We start from the raw sequence: 23,414 nt of genomic DNA on the forward strand, positions 1-23,414 counted from the left end.
GGTGATCCTGCTGGAAGCAGCTCCAGTGATCACTGATGGAGCAGAACTTCCCAGGATGCTGGAGATGAAAACACAGGGTGGAACTGGGACTTTGTCTTCTTCTCAAAGCTATTAGAAACTGCATTTTTTATCCTATTTTTTTAACATTTATTTTGGCTTTTTTTTTTAGCATTTATTTCTATAGTTTATGTCAGAAATTGTTCTGAGCTCTTCCAGCAGTGCTTGGAGCTGAACCTCTCCCACCTCATTCCACAGGAGGGGAAGGAAGCCTTTCTTAGGGAGAGGTCTGGCAGGTACTTTGGCTTTGAAATGCTTTGATTCTCCAAAAGATTCTGTTAGTGCTCCTAATTAAACCTGTTGTTAATTGCCCCATTTCTGCTGGGGTCACTCTTCAAGTCAGGTGTTCCCTCAAGGTCAAGCCTTCACATTTTGGTGGTTTCCTGCAGTCCTGTCATACCTGAACCTCTCTGGCAACAGGTTGTTTTATTCAGGCATTTGTGATAAAATTCTGCAGTTATTCTATGCCCTAACCTTGAAATTTCATTTATTATCTCCTGACAGCCACGGCTTTATTTTTAAAATTCTCATTTGAAACGGAAGGCAAACTGCTTTTTAAAATACAAACACTGCTGAGGTTCATCAAAAAGTAATGAATAATTTAAATTAAAAGAAAACCTGGAGTGATTGCTTGTTGTGTGATAACAAAATGGGAAATAAATGACTGTCAACGTTTGGAACGTCATGTTTTAAAGAGCAGGCACAGGTTTTAGCTGGTCTGTGAGCTCTCCCATATTGTCAGGCACTGCTTCATAATGGGATTGTCATTTACACTCTGGAATGAAGGATGGTTCAGCTTTGGTGTTCAACCTCACTGTTAAGAATGAGATAAAAAAAAAAAAAAAGTGGATATTTATGCAGATCCCAGCCAGTGCTTGGGCTTCAATGTGAAATTAATATGTTGATTTTGACAGGGATTCTCAAGGGAGCAAACAGAGCTGTAGGAAAGGCCAGGCACAGACAGAAAACCAACATATTGATTTTATTTCCTGGGAGAAGCCTCCTGGTGTTCCACTGTTGTTCTGTTCACATGGAGACCCTTGGATGTGGCAGCTCCCCAGCTCAGGCATGACTCTGGAGCCCCAGACTGTCACCTGGGCACTGTCCCAGGGACCTGTGAGATGGCATGTCACAGAAACCTGTCAGATGGATTTCAGAATGCTGCCAAAAGAGAAGGGGGGATGTGTGTGCTGCTGTATCCCCACGAGAGAAGCTGCACATCAGCCCCTGGGCTGACAAATGAACCTTCTCAGGGGAAAACAGAATATATTTTTATTTTTTTTTTAAAAAGCCCTGCCTGTCTTTTGGGAGGATCAGACTGAAAATAGCTGACTGATTTTCCCGTGTTGCCCAGACATGGAACAATTTTTACACAAATTTTTATTTTTTTTTACACAACTAGGAAAAAATTGTGGAGTTATTCAGCTGTTTGTCATGGAGGAAGTGCCAGGTAAAGTCAGAGTGTCCTGGGAGATGCTTCCTGAATCCACAGGGAGATTTCATAACAGCTGCAATGGAGCTTGCTCAAAATATATCCAGAGAGCACAGAAAGCAAAGGGAAGGTACAAAGTTAGAGAAACCCCTGGAATTGGAGATATTGTGGGTTTTATTCCATGATTTTGGGTTTTTTTTTCCAAAAGAAACAACAATCCCAGGAATTGTTTTTTATTCCACCTGAAGGAATTGCTTTTTATTGCAGGCATGATGGAAATAATCAACATCAACACATCCCAGGTTGTCCCTGAGGTCTCTGCTTTGCTCAGGCACTGAGCTCAGCTCAGGACAGTTATGCAGTATTTTGTTTTATCCCTCTCCCCCCTTGCTTGGCCCCCTAAATTCACTGCAGAAGGTTTGATATCACAAAAACTCTGGCTCAGCCTTGCAAAGGGACTTATTCCTGCACTGGCCATGCACTTCAGACACCTCATTTATTTTATTTTCAGTGTGTGGCATGACCCCATCTCACTGACAGAAAGACATTTATATTAGACTGAAATAGGGGCTGTCACTCTTCTGGGGATTTTCACTCTGGGGTTTTTTAATTGTTCAAGAAGTGACTTTAATTCACTTCATCTGCAGCAGTAACTTTCTCCTTTGCTTTGGGCACCCATTAGGGGACAGCCAAGTCAAGGAGCCTGTGAGAAAAGGTGGCCTGAAGTGATTTATGGACACAACACCCCATGGAAACTGTATGGCAGGGACATGAAAAGAACCTAATTCTCCAGAGCAGAGCTCTGTTGTCTGCACTACAGCACATCCCCCTCCTTTCTTCCTCCTCCTGCTTTCACTGCAGGAGCTACAAAGGAGGCAGGGCATCCTCCAGACAGCAGTATCCTGTCTTTGGCCAGCTCCATTCATCTCCCTGGGCACAGAGAGCACCCAAGGAAATGGAGATTGTGTCCTAGACCTGCCACAAGAAGGCCAAATTGAGGTTACCCACACAGACTTCATGGGGGCGTTGCCAGCCTCGAGAGGTGGATGCTGCAGAGCAGCACTTTCCATTCTTTGTAGAAAATGCTCCTGTTTATGGTTTTGTAAGGTTCTGTCCTTTGAAATCGTGATTTTTCAAATATTAGGGTTGGTTATCAAAGTTTTTGAGCTTTAATTGTGAGTTTTGGTGTGGAAACTTTTAATATGAGTTGAATAAAGCTAAAAATGTTATTTCCATCCTTTAAGGTAGGAGCTGATAGAAACCAGAAAACAGCTCCAATCCCAAGTGTGTGAGTGCTAAATTCAATTTATTATCACTGACCTCAGGGTTCTCAAGGCCCAGATTTCATCAAGCACCCACAGGGTGTTCTCTGGTGTTCTCAGGTCCTTTCCTCATGGCAGAGAAGAACTGAGCTGTGTCACCTGTCAGACAAAAGTCCTCTTTGGTCCCAGCTGCTGCCCCAGGTCCTCCTCTGTGTCCCTGCCCTCCAGAATGCCATTGCTCTGCATGGGAAGGGGAGCAGCTCCTGGTTTAAGGCAGACCCAGCACTCAGAAATATCCCATCATGGTTTTGTGGCTGGAAGCTGGGCAGGTGGCACTTGGGTGGCACCTGGATTTGGGATTGGTGTCTGCAGGAGCCCATCACGCTGGAATGAGAACAACTTCCCCTGAGGTGCCCTCTGGGCATGAGCAAACTGGGGTGACACAGGCTAATGAACAGTCAGACTAATGAACAATCAGGTTAATGAACAGTCAGACTAATGAACAATCAGACTAATGAACAGTCAGACTAATGAACAATCAGGCTAATGAACAGTCAGACTAATGAACAGTCAGACTAATGAACAATCAGGCTAATGAACAGTCAGACTAATGAACAGTCAGACTAATGAACAATCAGGTTAATGAACAGTCAGACTAATGAACAGTCAGACTAATGAACAATCAGGTTAATGAACAGTCAGACTAATGAACAGTCAGACTAATGAACAGTTAGGCTAATGAACAGTCAGACTAATGAACAGTCAGGTTACTGAACAAACAGGCTAATGAACAATCAGACTAATGAACAGTCAGGCTAATGAACAGTCAGGCTAATGAACAATCAGGCTAATGAACAGTCAGGCTAATGAACAGTCAGACTAATGAACAATCAGACTAATGAACAATTTGAGACCTCACCAAATCATCCTGCCATGAACTGAGTGTTGCAGTCTGAGGCTAAATGTCAGATGGCTGCTGGGGAAGGAGGTGGAGAACTGATCTGAAATGTCATTTTCAGGGCTTGAAAGTGTTTACACCAGGGTTTCTCCTGCTCTTGTGGCTTTTCAGCCACAGAAAATCTACCTGTGGTTTCTAAATGTTTGTTCCTGATTGCCCCTTTGCTGATCACTTCTTGCCATTTTGGAAACCTGAAAGAATGAAATGTCACTTGTCCTCTGAGCACACAACCCAAAAGAAGCTCTACAGATTGTATTATTCCATTCAGCAACAAGAATTGCTTCTCCATTCCTCTTTAAACAGCAGCCCTAAATTCTGAGGGAATTTCCAGACTGATGTCATAGGGGAGGGAAGGGAAGGGAAGGGAAGGGAAGGGAAGGGAAGGGAAGGGAAGGGAAGGGAAGGGAAGGGAAGGGAAGGGAAGGGAAGGGAAGGGAAGGGAAGGGAAGGGAAGGGAAGGGAAGGGAAGGGAAGGGAAGGGAAGGGAAGGGAAGGGAAGGGAAGGGAAGGGAAGGGAAGGGAAGGATCCGTGTGCTGATCCAGTTTCCCAGTTTTGGCTGGGCCCCAGCAGAAGGAGCATTTTCAGCTGAGGCAGGCTCCTCACAGCTTTTTGGGAGCTTCCAGTCTTGTTAAAGAGCCTGTCTGTCAGAAGCCTCTGTGTGTGCAGCTTTTCCTGGTGAAGCTCTGGGATGTAACCAGCTGTGTCTTATTCAGGGTGACAGCAAAGAAACCCTTTAAGCCTCTGATGTAAATCAAATGTGATCTTAATGTTATTTCCAAACAGAAACACTCAACAGCTCCAGAGAGCGAGGTCTCACTTGATCAGCTGTAAAACAAACACATCCCCTTTGTGTGCTTAGGAGGATTTGATGGCTGGTATTAGTACTGAAATCATCCCTGTGCTCCCTCTTCCTTGGCTCCAATTCCAGCAGGGAATGGCTGCACAGCCACTGCCTCTGATCGTCACTCAGGCCTTGGTGTTTTGGCTGCTCTGATGTAACAAAAGACTTCAAGAGATCATTTATCCCAGGAAAACAGGAGCAGGATTTTACTGGATGGCAGCTCTGTGGGTTTGGGTTCTCCATATCCAGGACTTCAAGGGGTACCTTCAGCTGCAGTGGGAGCACACCCACACTGGTCAGGTGAAATAAATGGCTTTGTTGCAACACTGTTAGAGTAAAATGAACCTGCTCATTCATGTTCTGAGGTTGCTCTGAGGAGAAGAATCTCACTGGGGCAACTCAGGCTTCCTTTTCTCTGATTTCAAATTGTTTGCCTCACTTTAGGGTACAAATGTGCCCACAATGGCATTACAAAGCTACTGACTCATTAAGCTCTACAGAACTTTATTTGTTGATTGTACAGTGACCAGAGCTGTAACTTTGTGTCTGTTGGATCCATTAGATTTTGCTGAGAACATCCTTTCCCTGGATAAGTTATCCCTTCTTTCCTCAGCTTAATTTATGTATTATCTGTATTTATGTATTATCTTATTATGTATTTATGTGCTATAGGAATAGCACTTTTTGTCTTTAGAGCAATTATTCACACTCCATTTTTAAATTTGAATAAATAACTGTCCAATGGGAGGAAGATAAATGCAGGTGATTCTATTTAAGTTGCAATTACTAAAACTCTCTGAAAGCCATTAATGAATGTGATGGGTGAGGTTCTTTAGGAATTCTGTCTCCCTTTAGGCTGAGCCTGTAAAGTCCAGCTGGGATGGGGAGGGGAATTTCCCTCCCAGCACATTATTTTGTTCAAGGTTATGATTTGTAAAAGCTTTGCCAGCCCCTCTGAACCTGCAGAGGCTCCAGTGCAGGTTTGCAGCCCCCATTTGACAGCAGGGTGGTTTCTGAAGCTCTGCCTGCTCTCTGTCTCCAGGTGTGGGTGGATGCTGGCACACAGATCTTCTTCTCCTACGCCATCTGCTTGGGGTGCCTGACAGCCCTGGGGAGCTACAACAACTACAACAACAACTGCTACAGGTAACAGCCTCCAGCCTGCAGCTCTGCTCCTGGGGGGCATTTGGAATCACTTCCCCTTTTTCCATGGATAATCATGAGCACAGATGTGGTTTTGTAGGACAGAGATCTGTCACGTTCTTTGGAACTGCTCCAGAGGAACTCTGCTCTAAAATGTGGTGTTTTCACCCCCTTTGGTCAAACCTGAGCCTTCCCCAACCCCTCAGCACACACAGAGATGGAAATTCCATGGGAAATTCAGGATTTCAGACAGGTCTCATTGAATGTGGGTGCATTGCTTAAGCTGCTCTTTGAAAAGTACTACCGGAAATTGTCATTAAAAATCCCCTCAGTTTGGTCCATGCTCTGACTGCCACTTGTCCCTATTTTGGGGGAAGTTTGCAGTCCCCAGCCCAGAGGAAATGAAGGGCATTTCCTGGCTTATCTCTGTATTCCCTAGGACAGAATTGCCAACGACTTCAGGAGGTTTTCATCTCTCCTGAGTCAATGCCCAAAGGATTGATTTGCACAAAATCCCTGTTCCACATTTCTGGCATGGGCAGCAATATGAGCATTAGTCTTTTCTGCTGGAACTCATGGGTATTGAATTCTTCTTCCTAAAATTCTTACAAAGACAGTATTTATTTTTTCCCTAAGGAAAATAAAGGCAAGAGGTATTTCAGTGGGAAAAGGGAAAGCCTGAACTGCACATGGGCCTTGAGAATTTAAAGGTTTTAATTTAAATAATTTAAAGGTTTAGACCTGATTTAATTCATTATTGAGGTAAATGAATTGCCAAAGTCACTACATGTCTTTGAATGGGAAATGAATTTCTATCATCCTGGGACAGGAGATCCAGGAGTGATCTCACACACGGACAAAACTTTTCAGATTTGTCCTTTGTCAAGTTTCTAGTCTAGGAGGAAAAGAGAAATGGGAATTTCTCAACTGGGTCTTGAGGAATCCATAAAGGCAAGGGAGGGACTGGAGGGATGCCAGGGGCTCTCTGGGCTCAGAGAGGCTCCTCAGGAAGGCAGGATGAATTTCCAGAAGTGTCCTGCCTGTCAGGCAGGGAGAGCAGAAGTGATGCACACCTTGAATTATTCAGGTGATTGGCAGGAGTTTAATTTGGAAGAAAGTGAAGTTTTCATAAAAATTTGAAGTTTTCCTTTCACTTGAAATCAGTCTGGGCTTCAGTCAGGCTCTGATGTCCTCCTGCCAAGGGTGCACATCAAAAATTCATGTTGCCCTTCCCATGGTTCCTGAGCATTTGTGGTTTAAAACTCATTGGTTTCACAATCAATGGATCCAGATCCCCCTTTTTGGTTTTTCTTCCCATAGCAGGAAAAAAAATCCCTGAACTGCAGGGTACCTCTGCCTCTGGGATAACAACTAGGAGCTGAGGGGTTGGTAGAACTCCTGCAAAGCCAGGGGAAGGGAAACTGGGGGTGATATTTTTCTGAGGGTCCCCAGAGAAGCTGAGTTCAGTCTGTGGCTGCCTCTCTGGGATGAAACCACTCAGCTGGGGTGGTGTTATCTGAAATGAACAGGAACTCACTGCTGGAGGGGATAGAAATCTCCTTTTTTCCCATTTCCTTGGAGAATTGTGGAGAACTCTCCTGCAGATAGTTTGTACCAAGCTGCTGTGGTTGGCCAGAGTTCCCTGAGAGAGGAGATCCCTGGGATCCTCTTGTTCTGTGGGTTTGTCCAGCTGGGCTCTGCCCCACTTTAAGGGGCTGATGCCTTGTTCAGGCTGCCCTGGAGCAGAGGCTGGATGGAGTTAAGGAATAAAGCAGGGATTGATTCCAAGGATCTCCTCCATGGACCCACCTTGGGCAGCACCAGAGCCCAGCCAGGGCTGCACCCAAGATGACCCAAAATGGCCCCAAAATGGACACGGGGTCTCTCCCTGGGATCAGCTCTGCTCCATTCCCACCTTGCAGTTCATTGTCCCAGCCCAGCTTTAGCCCAGGCAGTCCCACCCTTGTTTTTCTCTCTCCAGCCCACGGGGTTTGTGCTCTTGGGCTGAGATTGGGATCATTTGTCCTTGGTGCCCAGCTGGAGCAGGAATTGTTTTGTCTCCCTGCTCTGTGCACAGAGCTCACCATCCCATAATATGAAGCCCAGACCCATCCATTAAAGCAGCACAGAATGTGAAAATAGAAAAGCCAAACCCTGAGGCATCACAGCCAGGGGCTTCAGCCTTTATCTCCCTCTCAGAACCAGCAGCTCTCCAACACCCTGTGCCATGGCATTCCTCAGAAGGAAATGTCTTGTTCAGAGTGCATTTGAAGCAGGGAATTATCTAAAGCAAATCTTATCTGAAGAAAACAGCCCGTGCCCAGTGGAGGCATCATCTGGCTGCATCCCCCCAAAGCAGGAGCTCTCTTTTCCCTCCAGAGGATTATAAAATTCATCTTTCTGACCTCTCTTATCAACAGGGCTTCATCACACTCAGTTTCAATTTCTTGGTGTTGAACTCACCAGTTCCTGAGGTGAGAGAGGTGGGGTGAGAGTCCCTCCAGAGCTCTTCAGAGCTGACATTCACTCAGAAGGTCAGGAAGGGGCTGATTTTTCTTTTTTTTTTTGTACCTCTGCTAAGCACAACGGCCTCTGTGCTCCTCAGTCCTTTATTTTGGATTGTTATTTTGCTTTAAGACATCCAAAGTGAAGAACTGGCCTGGCTGGGCATAACTACAGGGAGAATTTCAGATGAAAAGCAAATAAATAAAGGTTGGAATTGTATTTTAAGTGCAAATGAGCAGTGTCAGAGAGAGTCCAGGCATGAAAGAAGTGTGAACAACTCTGCACTTGTCCATGTCTGAGTCTCCAGTACAAATGGGAATATTCATTCTCTTCCATTGCTGGGCACAATTTAGCAACGTGTAGGTGTTGTGCCACAGAGATGATTTTTACTCTGAAATTGTTGTGAAAACATGAAACCTTCCCAAAATAATAGTTCAGTGAAGTGGGGCTGAGGTGATGAGAGGGAGCCAAAGCCTCCCATGGCCCAGAGGCTGAGCTGGTCCTTGGCTCTGCAGCTCAGGAATGTGCAGGTGCTCCCTGCCAGGGAAATGTGTGTGCCTGGTGCTCAGGTGAGTGCCAGGGGAGTCAGGAGAGCTTTGGGCAGGTGTGGGAGACACTGCAGGGCTCTTCAGTGAAGGAACAAGCTGCTGGAACTGCTCACCTCACTTTGAGACCAAAAGTGGATGAGATGTTGTTACAGGGTACAAATAGTAAATGAGACAAACAGCAAGGCAGGGAGATCAGCAGAGAAGTTTGGAGGGAATAATTGCCAGGACTTGGAAGTAGGAATTGTCTCTGATTCTCAACAGCAAATCTGGGACAAAGATGGGATCCTTCACTGAATTATCTGTGACAAAGGTGGGATCCTTCACTGAATTATTACTGAATTATCTGTGACAAAGGTGGGATCCTTCACTGAATTATTACTGAATTATCTGTAAAAAAAGGTGGGATCCTTCACTGAATTATCTGTGACAAAGGTGGGATCCTTCACTGAATTATTACTGAATTATCTGTGACAAAGGTGGGATCCTTCACTGAATTATTACTGAATTATCTGTGACAAAGGTGGGATCCTTCACTGAATTATCTGTGACAAAGGTGGGATCCTTCACTGAATTATTCCTGAATTATCTGTGACAAAGATGGGATCCTTTGCTGAATTATTCCTGAATTATCTGTGACAAAGGTGGGATCCTTCACTGAATTATCTGTGACAAAGGTGGGATCCTTCACTGAATTATTACTGAATTATCTGTGAAAAAGGTGGGATCCTTCACTGAATTATCTGTGACAAAGATGGAATCCTTCACTGAATTATTCCTGAATTATCTGTGACAAAGATGGGATCCTTTGCTGAATTATTCCTGAATTATCTGTGACAAAGGTGGAATCCTTCACTGAATTATCTGTGACAAAGGTGGGATCCTTCACTGAATTATCTGTGACAAAGGTGGGATCCTTCACTGAATTATTACTGAATTATCTATGACAAAGATGGGATCCTATACTGAATTATTACTGAATTATCTGTGACAAAGGTGGGATCCTTTCTGAATTATTGAAGCTGTGAATTAGAAATCTGCTGGATTTTACAGGGTTCTTTCTTCTTATTGATGACTTACACAAAAATTTTCTTCAGAGCCACAGTGGGAGGGGATAAAGCAGATTGAGGGGTGGGCTGGAGACAGCTCCAGGCTTGCCTTGTGTTTCAGAGGGTTAGACCCTAATTCACCTCAGCCATCCAGGGTGGATTGTTACCTCCCCAAGCACACAGTGTCTCTGCCATCAGTCTCCAAGGAGGGACTGTCAGCATCAATCATCTGTCACACCTGGAGGGCTGGCAGAGCAGCAGGAACAACAAGATTTCCCTGGGCTCTGGGGAAATCACACCATTCTGCAGGAGGATCTTCCCTTTCTGGAAAGTGATTTGCTCTGGTGATGTTTCCAACCTGGGCAAAGAAATCCTCCTTCACCTTGTCCTTGTTCTTGTGTGCTTTGAAGTGTGGGATGTGTTTGTCTGAGACATCTCTGGCCCTGCCCTGCCTTTGCCTCTTTTTAGACACCTTTGGAGGCATGCACACACTTCCAGATTATGTACAGAGCTTTTCATTTCTTAAATAAGTCTAGAAACCAAACTGCATGGATATATTTTGCCAATATATTGCATGGATATATTTTTCCAATGCTCTTTAACAAGGATAGAAGGAGATAAGATCTGACCACAGGGTTTTTTTTTTTTCCCCTAGCAAACAAACATTACCATTTTATTAATGAGTTCATACCCTCTGGAATCTATAATTATAATGCAGAAATTGTTCCTAACAGTTATTACATGTTTGCCATAGTTTTACGTGTTTTTTAAAGATTTTACTGGAAAACAGCAAGTGACTTGCAACAAGTCAGCTCCAGCAGATAAAACCCAAGCAAGGATTTTCTGCTGGGGTCCTCCTGCACCTTCCAGTTCCTGGTTGCTCTCAGGAGCAATCTGAGTTGGGCCCTGACTGTTAATGAACAACTTGCTTTCCATTCCTGCAGCCCAGGGCTTCTGGCTCAGTGGATGGAAGAAACCCCAGCTCTGGAGATCAACTGCAGTGTTTTTTATTTATATTTTCAGAGACTGCATCATGCTCTGCTGCTTGAACAGTGGCACAAGCTTTGTTGCTGGTTTTGCTATCTTTTCAGTTCTTGGATTTATGGCTTATGAACAAGGCGTGCCCATTGCAGAAGTTGCAGAATCAGGTGAGTTCCAAAAGGAGATTTCTGAGTTACCAAAAATGCCCAGAGTTCACAGCCTGTGCCATGGCCTGTGGATGAGATGGCTCAATGGAATAACTGCTGCAGGAAGAGCTCTGAACTATTTTTGTGGCCATGCATTTGTGTGTGATAAAGATGAATGTTGCTATGCATAGAACCTAAGTCATGAATTCAGGGAGTCACAAACTACACAGACTTTCTCCAGCTGAGCATCAGAATGTTGTTTAGCAGAGATAAACTCAGTTGTGAGTGTTAATCCTCACCTGCATTCCACCTTCTTTCAATGAGACAGACTGAAATCCACAAAAATTTATTCCTTCTGGAGAAAAAAAATTAAAAAGGATATTAAAGAAAAGAAGCTGCAGCTGTTAAAATGAGAAATCAGAAGGGCACACTGGCCCAGATTTATGAAAAATTAACCTTCCACCTCCACCACTGGGGCTGGGCAGCCAATGGAAGTTACCCCACACCTTTGTGGCTGTAACATACTCAAGCAGAAGAAAAAGAACAGGAGGCTGCACCCCCAAACAAACCCCAATGGAATGCTGAGCTGTTGAGGAGGAAAAAGGACTCTCATGGAGTTAATCCCAGGGAAACTGCAAAACAAGCAGGGTTTCTCTGATGCTCTCATGGAAAATATTTAACTTTTCCTAAATCCCATGCAACTGGCTTGAGCTTCATTACAGGAGCTTGTAAATGCTGCTTGAAATGAAGCAGCAGCAGAGTGTGACAGATCTGCACTGAAATTACTGCAGCAGGAGCACAGAGTTCTCCTTTGGTGGCTGGGAGAGGCCTTTGTGCCCCTGCTTTGACAGCTGGCTGGCTTCATAAAAAGCAGCTGATAAATAAAACCAGAGAAACATGAGCAAGGTGAGAAAGTATCTTAGCAGCTCTGAGAAGTTATCAGTGCTGATAAAAAAATGCTCTGCTTTGAAGATTTTTCTAAATATGTAGCCAGTGTCACACAGCAGCAGCAGCAGCACCCCAAAACACAGAGCAGGATGGGAACCAACCTTTGCCTTGCACCAGGTTAGGAGAACAATAAAGACTCCAAGATATGTTCCTAGGTTATATAAGGCAATCACAGGAGCACAGCTATGATTTATTCAGGGGTGTTTGCAGAGCTGCAGAGTCACACAAAAAAGGGGAAGAGAAAGCACTGGGATGTCTGAAGAGAAGCTGAGCCTCCTTTGGCCAGGATGCAGGCAGGGCTGTGCCATTTCTGATGAGCCCATCACCAGTTGTTTAGACTGTGAGAGATGCAGAGTTTGGCAAGGAGTTCAGTCTTGGGTTCAGTTCCCCTTATCTGCCATGGCAGAAGAATCAGGTTGTGGTGGGCTGACCCTGAGCAGCAGCTGGGCATCCACACTGCTGTTCACTCTCAGCTTCCACAGGGGATGGGGAAGGGAGCAGGCAGGGGAAGGGGGAGAAAATGAAAATGTGGTGTCAGCAGTGCTGCTCTCCCACAGCTCAGGCTGCTCTGGAGGAGCTGAGCTCCACCTCAACCTCCCACACAAGTATAAACTTCTCATTTCTTTATTCCTTTTCAGGACCAGGGCTTGCATTCATTGCTTACCCTAAAGCTGTCACCATGATGCCTCTGTCTCCTCTGTGGGCAGCTCTGTTCTTCATGATGCTCATCTTCCTGGGCTTGGACAGTCAGGTATGAAACAAAGCCCACTGCAGTGAGCCTTTGGCCTCCCCAGCAGGTGGGAACCACACCTAAACAGCATCAGCCTGATGAAAGACTGAACCCCAGCTGGATTCTTTGCTATTTTCAATCTCAGTTGTGATGCTGGATATTCCTTCATGATTCACTGGTTCGGCCTGACTCCAGCTCTCATTATTAGCATGAAAATCAGTCTGAACTTCAGCAGGGCTGATTAAAATTCACGCTTCAGTAAAATACCAGCCCATTTTTAAAGCGCTTGGCGATGAATTTTGAAGCTGAATATCAGATAGGGATAATGTAATTTTCTGTGGTGTATTTTTACTGCAAGATCCCATAGCAAGGAATGTGCAGTCATATCCTGCAGCAAAGGGGCAGCACAGAAGTCATTGTCCCTGTGTGACTGTAAAAATTACAGAAGCTGCTCAAAGAAAAACGTGAAGTGCCAGGGATTTTTAGCATGCAGCTCAGCCCTTGGCATGACTGGGTGCAGGAAGTTTATGATTCTAAAGCTCAGCAGTGCTCGTTCTGCATGACATTTCCAATCCTTAAATTTAATGTTTAATAACTTCTCTTTTTAATGACCTGACAGGTTCTTAAAAGTCTTTTTTTTTTTTTTTTTTTTCAAGTGAGCAGTCCCTGGATTCTGCTCTTGGCTATTCCAGTGTCTATTTTGGGGAGTTACTTTGGGGTCTGTTTTAGAAACCTTGCTCCAGAGCCCTGAGTGAGAAGCTCAGGCCTTTTGCTTTTTTTGATGTTTAAAGACACTGAACATGTTCCTGCCCTCCTTTGTTAGAGGAACTTGGCTTGGGCACTCAACTTCTCTCTCCTGGTAAATGGAGAGAACTCTCCCCAAACCCTGCTGCTCCTTTAGCAGGCTGGCAAAACTGGCAAAAGTGCCTGGAGTGACATGACTCCATGAAGGGTTTGTACATTATTTAATTCCAATTCAAGCCACATTGGAAAGGTTTAATGTTCATTTAGTCCACCTGCTACAGGGCAAATGCAGTCTGGGATAATATTAGAGAATCCAATTGGGTGAATTTGGTGGAAATCCATAACTTTGGACTTTTTCATTGGGAGATGTTCCTCTCAGCTTGAGCTCCTGCTTATGGAGCATCCTCTGGGATCACCCACCCTCTGTGATGAAAACACAGGAGGATATTTAAAGTGTTAGGTGGCAAATCCCAATGCCAGCAGGAGAGGAGGCAAGTTTGACTGGATCTGTGCTGTCCTTTGTTGCAGTTTGTGTGTGTGGAAAGCATTGTGACAGCCGTGGTGGACATGTACCCCAAGGTGTTCCGCAGGGGCTACAGGAGGGAGCTGCTCATCCTCGGCCTCTCCGTCGTGTCCTACTTCCTCGGCCTCATCATGTTAACTGAGGTGAGAGCTGCCCTGCCCTGAGGGATTCACATCCTCTGAGAAGAGAAAAGAATGAGCAAAGCAGTTCTTATCTCACTTGCTGCTCCTGGGTTGTGCCAAAGCAGAATGCAATGCGGAGATGGCTCACCCAAAGGGATGGGTTTGGTTTCCTTGGCCTGTCAGGGCCAGGTGTGTGTGTGTGTGTGTGTGTGTGTGTGTTGGGACTGTCAGCTCACAGTCACAAGGTTCTGGGCAGTTGAGTGGAGTTGGTGCTTGTGCAGATTCAGTTTAGATGCAGTGGAATATAATATAGAATAATATAGAATAATAAAGTGTGGTGGTGTTCACAGGGGTCCCAGGATGAGGGAAGAGGTGAGAATCTTGACTCCATGTTTCAGAAGGCTGATTTATTATTTTATGATATATATTATATTAAAACTATACTAAAAGAATAGAGAAAGGAGTTTATCAGAAGGCTAGCAAGGAATGGAATGGAATGGAATGGAATGGAATGGAATGGAATGGAATGGAATGGAATGGAATGATAAAAGCTCATGACTCTCCAAGAATCCAAGCCAGCTGACTGTGACTGGCCATTAATTAGAAACAACCAACATGGACCAATCAAAGATGTACCTGTTGCATTCCACAGCAGCAGATAATTATTGTTTTTCTTTTCCTCTGATGCTTCTCAGAAGAAAATGCTGGCAAAGGGATTTTTCAGAAAATACCATGATGACAGTAAAATAATTAATTAGCCTTCTGATATCACTGGAGTCAGATCAGCACTTTCTCCCCCACTTTCTCTCCTGCTTTTCCTGTACTGCTCAGAGGGAAAGAACTTGTGGTTCTAACCACCACAGATAAAGCACAAGAACCTTTGCCACAGACACATTTCCCTGTCAGGAATGTGGCAACAGAATACTTGAGAGACTGTTCTCAGCTCCTGTGCAACAACTGAAATGGGAGAAGTGGCCTTGTTTTACCAGCTTGGGATCAGGAGATGTTTTAATCAGAAATACACATCCCAGACAAGGAAATTCCATCTGCTTTGCCCCAGCCAGCCACACACACTGATTGTGGCTCCTGCTCACTCACCCTGGGCAGGAACAACCACATTTTGGATGGAAAGAGCAATCAAGAAGATGAAGAAAAGAGAAAATCAAACCATCTTTGGTTTCCAGATCACCTGGCCATGTCAATCAGTGATCACACTGATCATGGTTCCTGCTCACTCACCCTAGGCAGGAACAGCCACATTTTGGATGGAAAGAACAATAAAGATGAAGTGAAAAGAGAAAATCAAACCATTTTGGTTTCCAGATCATCAGCCATGTCAATCAGCACAGCCAATCTCTGAGCAGAAATTTTGTGTCCCTTCCAGCTTGGAATAATCTGGAATTTGGAACATTAATATTGAATTACTTTAATCAAGCATCCCTCTCTGATAAGAGATATGATGCTCTGTGTGAAATAATGCATTGAACAGAAATTTTATATACTTATTGACTTTATATTTATCTGTAAATCATTCTCATTCTCAGTGAAATAAATCATCTTTGCTATGCAAAATGGGAGATCTTGGAATAAAAAACCAGAAGTAAAAGCAGGGAGGTGGGAGAGCATTTTTGGAAAAAAAAAATCAAATTTACTTCTCTCCACTCCAGATTTACCACCCTTAAAGAAGCGCAGAGTTAAAAAAAAACCAAAAAAACAAGAAATTAAAATTCTTTGTTCAAGAAGAAACCCACTTGAACAGGAAGCTTGCCAGGGAGCCAACAGCTTGATGGTGTAATTAAAAGAGATTTGCCATGAAATATTCCCACTGATGCCAACACAATTTTTTTTCTCCTTTCCCATTTTCTCTTCCAGGGTGGGATGTATGTGTTCCAGCTCTTTGACTCCTATGCAGCCAGTGGGATGTGCCTGCTCTTTGTGGCCATCTTTGAGTGTGTCTGCATAGGCTGGGTGTATGGTGAGTGATGAAGATTGCTCTGTTTTACTTATCAAAGCTTTCTATTTGCACAAAAGCCAAGTGAGAGCCTTGTACCCTTATGGAATGGGACCTTCCACACTCCCTTTCCCCCCCAAAAAAAATCATAAATGGTTTTTCTCCACAAAGATGCACAGTGTGGATAATTTCAGTTTGTAAAGCACCACAGAACTGCAGATCACACGTGCCCAGTTATCCTTGGGCTCACACATCAGCATCTAAATATATTTACATATATAAATTGTATTTATATATAAAACAGATACTCTTTGGCTGGGGTTGTTTATAGCCTGATCCCACAACAAAAAGAATAAACCAACTAAGCAGAATATATTAGGTTTATACTTGCTCTGAAGGAAACTCAAGGTGTGGAGGAAAAAGGAGAGTGGGACTAAATGAAATGTTCGTATTTTTGTGACAGCTTGTGTCAGACTGATGAAATCTCCCTCTCTGATAAGTGATACAATGATCTGTATGAAATACAAGTTTTATAGCACCAGAAGTTTTATAGCAGCAGGAATTGTAGATTCACCCCTGCCACGAGCACAGGGCAGATGGCAGGGAGGAGTTTTCTGGGGAAAGAGGAGGAGCTTCAGCCTTCCCCTGTCTGTCTTTCCCTGCTGTAAATCCTGACCTGGACAGCCCCTTCCACATGCACTCTACATCTGCTTTTCCTTTGGTTTTGGGCAGGCAGCAATCGCTTTTATGAGAACATTGAAGACATGATTGGGTACAAACCTGTGTCATTGATTAAGTGGTGCTGGATGGTCCTAACTCCAGGTATTTGTGCAGTAAGTACAGAATGTCCCAAACACTTGTTTTAGATATAAAGGGGGGGTTCTGGAAATGGTTTTTCTATTTTTGCTGCTGCTAATTTTTGAGAGAAATCCCTATTGTATTGTAGCATGTATTTCAAATAAAAAACAATCTGTAAAAATGTTAAATATTCTGTGAAAAATCTTAGTCTGTACAATCACAGGAACACAAATAATGCCAGGGCCCTAACTGAACATTTGCCAGAGCAAGAGAGATGTTTTTCTCTGTAGTTGGTGCACCTTGTGTGCCAACACACAGCCTGAGCTCCTCCAGGCTTGTGCTGGGTCCTTTGCTGCTTTCTCCTCCCTTCTCCTCTCTCTTTGGGGGGAGTGGGTATTTTCCAAAGGAGACAAGACATTTTTTACTTTTAAAAGTGGTAGGAGAGGACAAAAGCCCATCCCAGAGGCATCAAGGAGGGGAAGGAAGGTGGTGCCAGCTCTGCAGAGCTGTGGCAGCCTCACAGGAACAAAGTTTCAAAAGCAGCATGCGCTGATTGCCCTTCAAATTGGGGATCAGATGCCAAAACCCCTTCCAGCTGTGCAACACCCCAGTGGTGGCAGCTGCAAACCACAGCAGCTGAGGTGCCTCGAGATCCAGGCTCCCATTTGCAAACTTGGGAAAATTTCTGACCCATTTGCACCAAATCTGAAATGACCTCTATACCATTTGCTCTTGTGCACTCGTTTCACCACTCTGGAGAAAATTACATGGTAGCTTTTCTCTGTTTCAGACATTGAAATGGTCCAAGCTGCTGGATTAGAAATTGAGACAGGTTTTTTAGGGTTTTTGGCAGGATGAAAGCATTGGAACTGCAGATACACACAGCGGATTAAAGCAACTTCAAAAATGTTGGCTTTCATTTTTCATCCTGACAGGTTGGAGAGAACTCAGCTCATGGTATTTAATCACAGCTGGTTCACTGTAGCAAAACTTAATCTTTCCTGCCCAGGTGCTGTTTGCCATCAAAGTGCTGGGTTTATTGTCATCAAGAGGTAAATAGGATTAAACTTGAAAGGTTGATGGTTTCTGCAGGAGCCTCTGAGATGTGTTATTTAGGCTGCACAGAAAAGAGGATGTTGCTGGTGGGTTTTTTGCTCTGAGTGAAGAGCTTCTCTCTGCTCTCCCTCCTCAGGGAGCCTGGCCTGGCCTAAACACTCAGCCAAATCCTTGTTACACACGCAGGGTTTGCCCAAACACCTCTGACAATATTTCTGCTTGTTTCAGGGGATCTTCATCTTTTTCCTGGTGAAATACAAGCCCCTGAAGTACAACAATGTGTACATCTACCCTGACTGGGGCTACGGCATCGGCTGGATGATGGCACTCTCCTCCATGGTCTGCATCCCGCTGTGGATCTGCATCAAGCTCTGGAAGACAGAAGGCACCTTCATGGAGGTGAGAGAGAGCTGCAGAGCAGTGATGCTGCAAAAAGAGCTGGGAAAGGGGGGGACTCCTCACCTCTTGGGACTTCTGCTGCTCAGGGTGACCCCAAGATGCGTTAGAAAGTCTCTTTTCCCAGCCTGGTGGTTGAAGGAGTCAGAACTCTTCTGGTCTTCTTCTCAAGGTTGTTTATTGTTCTATATCTATAAAATTCTTTCTCCTGACTGCTGAGGTCTGTTCAGCAGGACAGCCCAGGGCACTCTGCCTGCCCCTGGGGCAGTGTTATCTTTTTATAGTAAAAACTATGTGTGCAATATTTACCATAACTTCCCAATCCCTATCACCTCTGTTAGACAGTGAGCTTCTAGTCTACACCAACCCAAAAGTGCCAACATCACAGCAGAAGGAGGAGGTAGAGAAGAAGAAGGGCTGGGCACGCCCAGATTCCTCCATCTTGCCTCCTGAGCCCCCATTCTAAAAACCCCAAAAATCTATTTTTCACCCCCTGATAAACTAACTATCATTCTACTTAGACTTCTGTGGCTTGCAGATCCTCATCTAAGGCTGGTAATTTTTTCCATGGGTCATAATCAAAGGCACAGAGATCTTGGGCTCTGTGCCAAGGTCTCTGAGCCCCCTGGCAGGGGCTGGAGCCCTCCAGGGCAGCCAGAGGGATCTCCTGAATCCCAACACACACCTGCACCCTTTATTCACAGCAGTAGTGCCTCATCCCTGTTCCCTGCCTTAGAGAATTCTGAACTTTCTCTGCTTTATTCTGAATTCCTGTTGGGTTTTTTGCTGCCAGTGGTAAACTAACTGATTTAAGGTGCTCTGTACCAGCACAATTTGTAGCTTAAAATGTCTGTAACAACACCCAGATCCCTCAGGGTTTGTACCAGCCATTCCCTTTTCCCATGGTTTTTGTTTGTGCTGCCAGGATCTTCGTTGCCCACATTCCCATTTTCTGGACAGTTTTCCTAATTTCAGTTCTCTAAATGAGAAACTCAGGCAAATAAAGAGATCCAGTGGAATTTTCTGACAGTTGGTGTCAGGTTAGCTCAGGTCTAGGCTGAGATTATTACCAAATTTAAGCTTGGAAGGTTACTCATGTCTGTGGGAGCTCCAAAGAAATGCAGTGAAGGAAGCAATAGTGAAAGAAACAAAAATAAAAACGTTTTTCAGCCATTTGGGATTCCAACATTGCAGAAAAGTCTCATTTTGTCCATATTGCAAAGACAGTTCAGCGGATATAAACTAAAACTGAATTGTCCATCATTAAGTTGTCTCTCAAAAAGGGAAGTCTGCACAAATCTAAACATTAAATATTTCCTCAGTGCACCAGCCCCACCTGTCCCTGCAGGTGAGCAGACTTTGCTGGAGCTGCAGCACTGCAGACAGGTCGTTATCTTTTCCCTGCCAGGATGACAAGAGGATCCTTTGAATCACAGCTGGGAGCTTCTTGAGGAGCCAACTTCCTGCTGTGAGCAGCAACCTTGCTGTGGATGTCTCTGCTAGAAAAGAGAAAGCAGATTTTGCTTAATCACAGCTCAATCCACCTTAGCTGTCTCTGGTTTATTTGCTTTTTCCAGTGGACATCATTGATGATAAAATGAGAAACAAAATGTACCTGTAGAACAGACACAGTGCTGAGAGTCTTCATGATTAAATCAGCATCAAAATTCACTTTGCTTTGAGCTTTCCCTTCTTTGGTCTGGCAGGATTTAACCAGAATTGTGCAGCCTGCAGGTCTGAGGGTGTGCCCACAACAGGGACATAAATGAGAGGCAGACATGCAGGAGAAAAGCCTTTTGAAATGGATCTGTTAAAGAGAGGTGTGTCTGTGGTCAAGAAAAACGTAATGATTTCCAATTTCTCCAATTTTCTAGAAATTCAGGAAGCTGATTACACCTAGCTCAGACCTGAAAATGCGGGGCAAGCTCGGAGGAGGAGCCTACATTGCAGCAATAAATGACTGCGATGCCAAACTGAAAGGAGATGGCACCATTTCCACCATCACAGAAAAGGAGACACATTTCTGAAAGAACTTTCTTTTTTCTTGTTTTATTTTTTTTTTTTTTGTATAAAGAAATAAATAAATTCACTTAATTATAGAGGCTGGCTTGTTTTGCACAGAATTTTATTAACCAGTTAATTTTAAAGTGAAAATTGTATACTTGTTTAAAAAGTGATTTTTTTAATGATTCTGTAAAAGAAAAAGAAATAGTATTATATGGTCTGTTAGTGATGACTTCTTGTAATATGGTGATTCCAGTCAATGTTTTCTTTTTTTTTTTTTTTTTTAGACTTTAGAGGGACCTGTATAATGTGCTGTAAAACTTTTCTACTTTGATTTGTGGCAGGTGTAATGTTGTATAGACCTTCTAACCTGTAAGCATTTCAGCCCATTTCAGCTGTCCATGTGTGTATATAAAGGGGACCAGCCTGTCCTGTGGTTTGCTTGGGAAGAAATCTCCTTTCAGGGCCAGTTTGGTGATGCTGACAGCGCCTCAGCTGCTCCCATCTCCTTCCCTCCACCCTCCACTGGCTTCAGCAGGGCTGGAAATGTGGAATGGGCCCATCCTGAGCCACTGTTTTCCTGAAGATTGGATAGAGGCTGGTTCTGAAGGGCTCTGAATTTTGCTGCTGTAAGTTCCTGGTCTCTGTCAGGACGTGCTCCCAAACCTTTTCCATTTTCCTTCGTGGGTGGCTGCTCCTGAAGTTTGGCCAGCACTTCCCACTCCCTGGAGTGACCTGTGTTTGTGTGTGCTCCTCCATCAGGAGATCAAGGTTATTTCACCGAGCTGGAGATGTCCTGAGGGGAAAAGAACAGGTTTAGGGGCAGGTTTAGTGCCCTCTCTGTCTGTACAGCTCATTCCCCTCCAAAGGAATCCAGGATCCTCCAGTGCCAATGTGCAGCCCTGCACAGCTCCTCTGCTGGCACAGGCTGGGCTTTGGGGTGTCCTGTGCAGGGCCAGGAGCTGGACTGGATGATCCTTGCAATTCAGGGGATTCTGATTCCTCTTCAAGGTCCTTCCCAGGCCCCCTCAGATCAGGCACGGCTTCCTCTGCCCTGGCTGGGGTGGAGTTTGATGTCAGAGCAGGGATTTCTTTAGCAGAAGGTTGGGGTGATGTCCTTCATCCGTGCAGGAGCCCCAGGAGGTCAGTTCTGTGTGGAGCAGGGAGGGGACTCACACAGGGCTCCTGTGACCCCTCGGTGGCTGTGTCAGTCACTCCTTGCTCCTGCCTTTAAAGCTGGTTTTGTACGTGGATCCAGCTGCTGGATGGATGTTCCAGGAGGTGTGCAGATGCCCCAGTATGAAAAGTCCCAAACTCTGTCTTAGGATGTGGGGTTTTTTTTACCTGATAATATTCCAAACACGGTTATTTGTTCTGGACAAATTTTCTTGGCTTGTTTTTGTTATTTGATGGTTGTGTGAGGAGCCTGTGGAGGAACAGCATCCTGCACTGCACAGGATTTGGGGGCAGAGACAAGAGACAGCCCAGAAGAAACGTCATAAAACCTGCTGCCCTCTCTGCAACTCCAACCCAGCGGAGCTCAGACGCAGCACCAGGAGTTGTCAGCAACAGAAACGGCTCCTGACCTTCTCCCAAGGAAACATTTCCCTAGAAATCACTACATAGATCTTAATGTTGGCTAGAACTGTACCTGCAGTCAGCACTTCTCTGAGCTCTTGTTGTTACTTCTTAAAAAAAAGCATTTTTATGGAACTGCTTTGTCTCGAGTCACTTCATTAAATCTAATAGAGCCATTTCATTTTTACTTTATCTTATTTGTAGGGGTTCATTCTGTGTGTGGCAAGGTGGAAGCCTAGCAGAGGACTTCAAATCCTCCAAGTCTTGTTTGCATGTCTCCATTGTGAGGTGCTTGGGGTAGGACATTTGGAAGAAACCTGGATTTAGGAAGGCACAGAGCCATTGTTTGTGCCTCCTCAGAGGGAGCCAAAACTCAGTCCCAGGGGAAAACTGGGAGAGAAATATTCCCAGAACTGAAACCACAGATTGATTTATATACAATGAAAAAACTGAATTGTCATTGACACTCCAAAATCCAGGAATTCACATTTTTGGAAGTCCCAGCAAGTCTGGAATATCTGTGACCCAGTCTCAGTCCCATGGGAAAACTGGGAGAGAAATATTCCCAGAATTGAAACCACAGATTGATTTATATGCAATGAAAAAACTGAATTGTCATTGACACTCCAAAATCCAGGAATTCACAATTTTTGAAGTCCCAACAAGTCAGGAATATCTGTGACCTAGTCTCCCTTCCTGGGCCTTCTCTCCACCCACCCAGGCTGCAGAACCAAGGCCCCAAAGCCACACGTGAGCCCTGGGGTGGGTCATGGTCCCTCCCAGGGAGAATGGGAAGATATTTTCTGATCAGTGAAGGGAGATGCACCTTTGGGTTGTGCTGGGCCTGGATTTCAGAACTCCTGAACACCTTTAGGTTGTGTTTGGCCTGGATTTCAGGCCAAGAAATGAGAACCTGAGAGAACCTGAGAACCTTTAGGTTGTGCTGGGCCTGGATTTCAGACTCCTGAGAACCTTTAGGTTCTGCTCAGCCTGGATTTGGGACTCCAGATAACCTTTAGGTTGTGCTCAGCCTGGTTTTCAGACTCCTGAGACCCTTTAGGTTGTGCTTGGCTGGATTTCAGGCCAAGAAATGAGAACCTGAGAGAACCTGACAACCTTTAGGTTATGCTGGGCCTGGATTTCTGATACCTGAGAACCTTTAGGTTGTTCTTGGCTGGATTTCAGGATTCCTGAGAACCTTTAAGTTGTGCTGGGCCTGGCTTTCAGGCCAAGAAATGAGAACCTGAGAGAACCTGCCAACCTTTAGGTTATGCTGGGCCTGAATTTCAGACTCCTGGGAACCTTTAGGTTATGCTGGGCCTGAATTTCAGACTCCTGAGAGCCTTTAGGTTGTGCTCAGCCTGGATTTCAGGATTCCTGAGAACCTTTAGGTTGTGCTCAGCCTGGATTTCAGACTCCTGAGAATCTTTAGGTTGTGCTTGGCTGGATTTCAGTGTCATTCCCTCGGCAATCAGGATTCTGAGGAAATGCCAACAGGTTCAGCCCCTGCTCCTGGGGCCATCCATGGGCACAAGGTGACCCCACACGGGCTGAGGGGATGCCTTGGTGTTCTTGGCACCCCAGATGGGACTGGTACCTTGGAGGGCCCCCAGAGCAGAGGCAGGATTAGGAGAATAAAGGGGG

At 44.8% G+C, this 23,414-nt stretch overlaps 1 protein-coding gene across 1 annotated transcript in view; it reads left to right on the forward strand.

Annotated features, from left to right (window-relative positions):
* SLC6A11 (solute carrier family 6 member 11) overlaps positions 1-20,304 on the forward strand; it is a 92,936-nt gene extending 72,632 nt beyond the window's left edge. The window contains exons 7-14 of the mRNA XM_009090977.4: positions 5,594-5,697; positions 10,817-10,941; positions 12,507-12,619; positions 13,871-14,008; positions 15,860-15,962; positions 16,671-16,771; positions 18,021-18,191; positions 20,063-20,304. Coding sequence (XP_009089225.1) covers positions 5,594-5,697; positions 10,817-10,941; positions 12,507-12,619; positions 13,871-14,008; positions 15,860-15,962; positions 16,671-16,771; positions 18,021-18,191; positions 20,063-20,215 — 1,008 coding nt within the window. The 3' untranslated portion in view covers positions 20,216-20,304. The remainder of the gene's footprint in view (positions 1-5,593; positions 5,698-10,816; positions 10,942-12,506; positions 12,620-13,870; positions 14,009-15,859; positions 15,963-16,670; positions 16,772-18,020; positions 18,192-20,062) is intronic.
* The last annotated feature ends 3,110 nt before the right edge of the window (positions 20,305-23,414 follow it).

Source organism: Serinus canaria, chromosome 12, assembly GCF_022539315.1.
Source record: "Serinus canaria isolate serCan28SL12 chromosome 12, serCan2020, whole genome shotgun sequence".
Classification (NCBI taxonomy): Eukaryota; Metazoa; Chordata; class Aves; order Passeriformes; family Fringillidae; genus Serinus; species Serinus canaria.